The sequence below is a fragment of the Lampetra planeri genome, chromosome 51, assembly GCF_965212315.1.
Source record: "Lampetra planeri chromosome 51, kcLamPlan1.2.h2, whole genome shotgun sequence".
Taxonomy (NCBI): Eukaryota; Metazoa; Chordata; class Hyperoartia; order Petromyzontiformes; family Petromyzontidae; genus Lampetra; species Lampetra planeri.
In genome coordinates, this window is record NC_136157.1 from 8,063,280 (window position 1) to 8,069,606 (window position 6,327).

The 6,327-nt window shown below is 58.2% G+C and overlaps 1 protein-coding gene across 1 annotated transcript; it reads right to left on the bottom strand.

Annotated features, from left to right (window-relative positions):
• Positions 1–3,204: 3,204 nt before the first annotated feature.
• On the bottom strand, positions 3,205–4,482 carry PAQR9 (progestin and adipoQ receptor family member 9). Its single transcript, XM_078616713.1, has one exon. It carries the CDS (start codon positions 4,480–4,482, stop codon positions 3,424–3,426), a length of 1,059 nt encoding a protein of 352 aa, XP_078472839.1. The 3' UTR covers positions 3,205–3,423.
• Between the last annotated feature and the right edge of the window lie 1,845 nt (positions 4,483–6,327).

Here is a 6,327-nt window from a genome sequence, read left to right on the forward strand (position 1 = left end):
CGCACATACAACTACGTGCCATATGGCGAAAACCACGGTGTTCTGCGCTTCCTTCAACGGAGGAAGAATGGCAGAGCGACACCAAGGAGCTCCCTCCTGAAGCCCTCTCGCTGTGGCCAGCAGCTGACCTCGACATCGGCATCTGGGTCCTTGAAGAGCAGCAATACCGCTGCCACACGCAGGGACACGTGACCCCTAGTGCCGTGCTGTCGACGAGTATGCATAGAATTGCCTTTATATGCTCAAATACATTCAAATCATTACACTGTGTAACAAAAACATATTTTTTCCTGGGTAGTAAGTGTTATATCCTAATTGTTTATGCCTCAAAAATACAGAAAGTGGCTATTATTATTCCCCAGAAACTTTGCTTTTGTGACCAGGACAGTGATATGTTGAAATGTTCCTATTTTCAATGACAAAACGTGGAGTGCATTTGCGTCTTTCCTTCACGTAAAGTCCTGGACACAAAAGCAACGTTGGTGGGGAATAATATCCATGTTCTATACTTGTTAGGCATAAGCAATTAGGAAAAAACACTTACTACCCAGGAACAAAAATTGTGTGACACAGTGTTTATTATCCACGTGTGGCCGTACAACACACTCGTAATACAAACGAGTGTGCTTGCACTGAATCAATGCTGCTGCTGCTGCAATTATTCACTCCCAGGAGGACGTGGAGCCGATGGGGTTGTATCAAGGACACCCGGCGGTGGTTGTGTTGTTGATGGTGATGATGGTGGTGGTGGAGAGACGGGCACGTGAAGGACGAGCACGTCTGTTGATCTATTCCGGTGTCTGTATTCACCAACGCGACGCGGACGATCATTGCGCGGAGTCGCTATGAGGCCCAGAGAACGCTCGGGAGATGTCAACGACTCGGATTCCTCCACGCCGAGGGGGTCAGGGGTCGGCAACCCGCGGCCCTCCGGATCCGCACGCGGTGGCTCTTGAAGGGACCGCCGCTCCGTGACACGTCACGTGTCGAGCACCGCCGTCTCGTCGTGTTCACCACGTGGCATCGCCGGCTCTTTAAATATCGATGGGGTGTTTTGTTTTTGTTTTAGCGAATTCGACAAACTAAATATTTGCGATTCTTGTTTATGTAGGTTGCCGGACCCCCCCCCCCCCCGTGTGACGTAGCTTGATCGTGTCTGGTGCATCATACCAACAGTGATCCGGATGCACACGGGTGCACCATACCAGCGCACTGCGTCTCGGGCAGGCGCTGTTAGCGAGCACCTATCAAGAGGGCGGCACGGCACACGGTGAGGTTGGCTGTGCCTTTGGCTCCCCCCCCCCCCCCCCAGGGCTGATTTTTCCACAAAGACAAAGATCCCCCGTGTAGCCTTTAACAGACCGTTGGGGCAAGTGCTGTTAGCGAGCACCTATAGAGGCCGGTACGGTACACGAGGGGGTGGTTGGCCAGCACCACGCCCGACCGCCTTTGTCTCCCCAGTGGCGATGTTTAAACACCGTACCAGGTACTCATTTTGAGGCTGAGTTGACCTAGGAGAGGCCCAGGACCGGTTCAGATAATCGTCACCGGCGTTGGCCGTGAGCGGGAATCGAACCCGGGTGGCCGAGTTCGTAGCGCAGCAGCGTAGCGCTACCCGCTACACTACCGCACTCACGCACCAGCTGTCACACACCACTACAGCTGTCACACTACAGCTGACACACACCACTACAGCTGTCACACTACAGCTGACACACACCACTACAGCTGTCATCACTACAGCTGACACACAACACTACAGCTGTCACACTACAGCTGACACACACCACTACAGCTGTCACACACCACAACAGCTGTCACCACTACAGCTGACACACACCACAACAGCTGTCATCACTACAGCTGACACACAACACTACAGCTGTCACACAACACTACAGCTGACACCAACACAGCTGTTACACACCAATACAGCTGGTACACATGGCCATAGCTGTAACCAGTACAGCTGATGCCAGCACAGCTGTTACTTACACTACAGCTTATACACATCGCTATTGTCTCTCTGTTTATCATGCAACAGCATAGCCGCACGCCGTCAATGCTGTCTGCTTGGGGGTTGCTGTTACTTCATAGCCCGGCAAAAATCGGGCCGTCGAACGGTAACGTCACTTATCAGAATAGCTATCGCTGTGGACGTTTTGCCTGCTATGGCTATGCCTCTTGATATGAACAATATGCCAGCTATGGTTCTTGATATGGGCAATCTGCCAGCTGTAGCTATGCCTCTTGATATGGACAATCTGCCAGCTATGCCTCTTGATATGGACAATCTGCCAGCTATGGCTTTGTCTCTTGATATGGACAATCTGTCAGCTGTAGCTATGCCTCTTGACATGAATACTCTGCCAGCTATGCCTCTTGATGTGGACACTGCCAGCTATGGTTCTTGATATGGGCAATCTGCCGGTTTTCGGCCGAGCGCAACGTAATGATGATGAGATGGTTCCACCCTGCACCCAGGGTGGAACCATCCCAAGGGGCTATCGGGGTAAAATGCGTGAATTAACAAACGAATGAAACACATCGGGTAATGACGACAGTGAATGTCAAGCACCCTTGGTACTTTCCCGGCCACTCGACACATCTGAGAGAGAGCGAGAACACACGCACCTCACTCGTGCCCGTGTACTCATGGCAGGGGAGAGTAGGGGAGAACACGCATGCTTGTGTACTCTATGGGACAGGGAGGGTGGGAGAACACGCATGCTTGTGTATGGGAGAACACACGCAAAAAAAAGACAAAGATCCCCCGTGTAGCCTTAACAGACTGTAGGGGCAAGTGCTGTTAGCGCGCACCTATGAAGGCCGGCACGGCACACGAGGAGGTGAGTGGCTAACACCACGCCCGGCCGCCTTTGTCTCCCCAGTGGCCATGTTTACACACCGCACCAGGTCCTCATTTGAGGCTGAGTCGACCTAGGGGAGGCCCGGAACCGGTTCAGATAATCGTCACTGGTGTTGGCCGTGAGCGGGAATAGAACCCGGGTCGCCAGGTTCATAGCGCAGTGTAGCGCTAACCGCTACACTACCGCTCCCCACAGACACACACACAAGTGACAGACACACACACACGACACAGACACACACACAAGTGACACAGACACACAGACACACGCACAAGTGACACAGACACACACACAAGTGACATACACACAAGGGACACAGACACACACACACACAGACACACGCACAAGTGACACAGACACACACACAAGTGACATACACACAAGTGACACAGACACACACACAGACACATGCGCGGGCTCGTTGTGACACAGACACACACACAAGTGACACACACAAGCGACACACACACACAGACACACACACACAGACACACACACACAGACACACGCGCAGGCTCGTTGTGCTCGACGCCGCGCGGACGAGGCGACGAGGCTACTTGTCCTTGTCCCCGGCGTCCGCCCGGCGCCCGGTGAACCTGCTGAACACGAAGATGATGGCCCACGTGCAGCCGATGAGCGCCAGCATGAACCCCACGGTGGACGCGAAGTCGGGCGCGGCTCCCGGGAGGACTCCGAGGTGTGCCGACATTGCCTCCTCGATCATGTACATCTCGTCGAGGATGGCGAGGAAGGTGAAGAGGTGGAACCACTGGTGGCTGTGGCCCACGATGTCGAAGGCGCCGGGCAGGCAGCGCTCGGGCAGCTTGCTGATGTTGAAGAGCGCCGCCAGGAAGAGCCACGTGAAGTGGCGCACGAAGTTGGCGGCGAATGCGGCGGTGATGTGACGCACGTCGGGCCAGAAGACGAGCAGGTCGGCCGTGACGGGCAGCGTCAGGGTCTGCGGCAGGAGGAATACGAGCGTGCGGATGGCGTAGCGGTGCTTGCATCGCTTGAGGCGGCTGAGGCAGCAGGCCACGGTGCAGACGACGGAGAAGGCGAACGCCAGCGGCTTGAAGAGGCGGTCGAGCAGGGCGCAGAAGGCGCCGTGCGCGTTCGGGTCGAGCAGCCGCGGCGAGCGCTCCCGCAGCCACTCGGACATGAAGCCTCGGTCGAGCACCTTGAGGCTGGGGTTCACGTAGTGGTAGTAGGCGATGGACGCGCCCGCCCCGTAGATGCTCACGGCGCCGTAGTCGAAGTAGTAGCAGAGGTCGCGCACGCGCAGCGACATGGCGTTGAAGAGGTGCGCCACGCTGCTGAACGTGAACACGAAGCACACTCCGATCGCGTACGCGCACAGCGGCCACAGCTGCTGCTGCGCGTCGCCCTGCTGCTGCTGCAGGAGCAGCAGCTGCCAGAACTTGGCGAGACACACGAAGAGCGGCAGGAAGTGCGTCCAGAAGTTGAGCGTCTCGTTGGTGCACATGAAGGCGGAGCGCAGGCACTGCGCCGCGCTGTAGCCCGGGCTGCGGTAGCCCGACGTGATGAAGCGCTCCAGCGCCTGCACCGGCATCTGGCTGGACAGCACCAGCGACGGCTTGCGCCTCTCCTCCATCGTGTCTCTCTCGCTCGCTCTCCCCCCCTCTCTCTCTCGCTCTCCCCCTCTCTCCCCCTCGCTCTCCCCCCCCCTCTCTCTCGCTCTCTCTCTCCCGCAGTTGGCGTCAGCCTCTCGTCTTGCGCTGCCAGAACGCTCGTCCTCTCTGACCTCTGCCGCTACAGATGCGCAGTCGGCACGCGCGATGCTTCAGGCCGCCGCGGCAACCAAGAAGCGAGGGGACAGCGGCCACGCAGCAGCAGCAGCAGGAGCAGCAGCAGCAGGAGCAGCAGCAGCAGCAGCCCCCTCGAGAGCGCTCAAAGACTGCGTCGACATCAGTAACAGCAGCAGCGGCGACGGCGTGAGCAGCATGACGAGGCGGCCGGCGGCGTTCCGCCAAGCGGAGCGAGAGAGGAGGACTCCGCGCGCGGCAGAGGAGGAGGAGGAGAGAGACGACTGCGGTGTGGGCGCGCGCATCATCGTCGCGTCACGCACGGGGGTGAGCAGGAGGAGGAGGAGGAATCGCTGTGTCCCGCTCGAGTCGTGGCGGCCTGCACGGCGCGGTGCCCCCGTCGGGACTCCCGGCGCGACTCCCGGCACGGCTCCCCGCACGACAGCGGAACGCGCCGCCGTGACGTCCTCACGCATCCGGCGCCCGGCTCAGAGTCACAGACCCGAGTCGGTCAGCGGTGGGCTTTCCACGTTCCTATGACGGGGCGAGTCTCTCCGTACAGGAGACTTCATCGCTAGGCTGCGCGAACACAGGTTTTTTTTTATCGAGTTCTCATCCCTTTTTTATTTGAATCCGTGTTCAAATCAATGGGCGATAGTGCACACGCAGCCGCGGGTGGGTCAGACGCATCGCGTTGTTTCAGCACCAAGGCCAGACGCCAGTCCCGGGAGCCCCGTGACGAGCCCAGCCCGGTGACGAGCCCAGCCCGGTGACGAGCCCAGCCCGGTGACGAGCCCAGCCCCGTGACGAGCCCAGCCCGGTGACGAGCCCAGCCCGGTGACGAGCCCAGCCCCGTGACGAGCCCAGCCCCGTGACGAGCCCAGCCCGGTGACGAGCCCAGCCCGGTGACGAGCCCAGCCCGGTGACGAGCCCAGCCCCGTGACGAGCCCAGCCCCGTGACGAGCTCAGCCCGGGCGGAATTCCGCCTCGAGGCGCGGTTGACGCTGGGTATCACGCGCTCGTGTCGCTACCGGTGGCGATGAGATGTTAACTACCTCGCCTGGTGCACAGGAGGTCGTGGGTTCGATCCCGACCCTGACGCCTGCTGTACACTTGGGAGTTTGTGTCTCTCTCTCTCATCATCATCACTGCGGTGGCGATGAGATGTTAACTACCTCGCCTGGTGTACAGGAGGTCGTGGGTTCGATCCCTACCCTGACGCTTGTTCTACGTAGTGTTTGAAGTTTGCGTGTTTCTGTCCTCCGGGTCCTGCGGGTTTCCTCTCCACATTGAGAAACGTGCGCTTAGAGTATTTGGCCGCTATACATTTCCACGTGCTCAGCCACTTCGCTGAGCTATCATTTGTGATGGGCAGGTCCCTTCTGAAAAAGAGCCGTACAGCTCAGTGGGTCTGACCTGGTAGACATAAAAAAGATTGTTCGTGGTTTTTATACCCAGATGGTGTCTGTGTTGTGGGCTTAGCGTGGAGTGACAATGACAGGGTGGAGGTCAGCGTTGGGCTCGGGGTTCGTGTTTATCGCGATGTACGATTCGCATTTTGAGATGACCTGGGCACGTCGCCTGTAATTGGTGGCTCACACGCAGCCGTGAAACTCCCTTCCCGTGGGGCACTGCGAGAGCCGTGTACCCTGGCTGGCCAGGAGATGGCGGGATAACGCGCAGGGAGTGGTCTC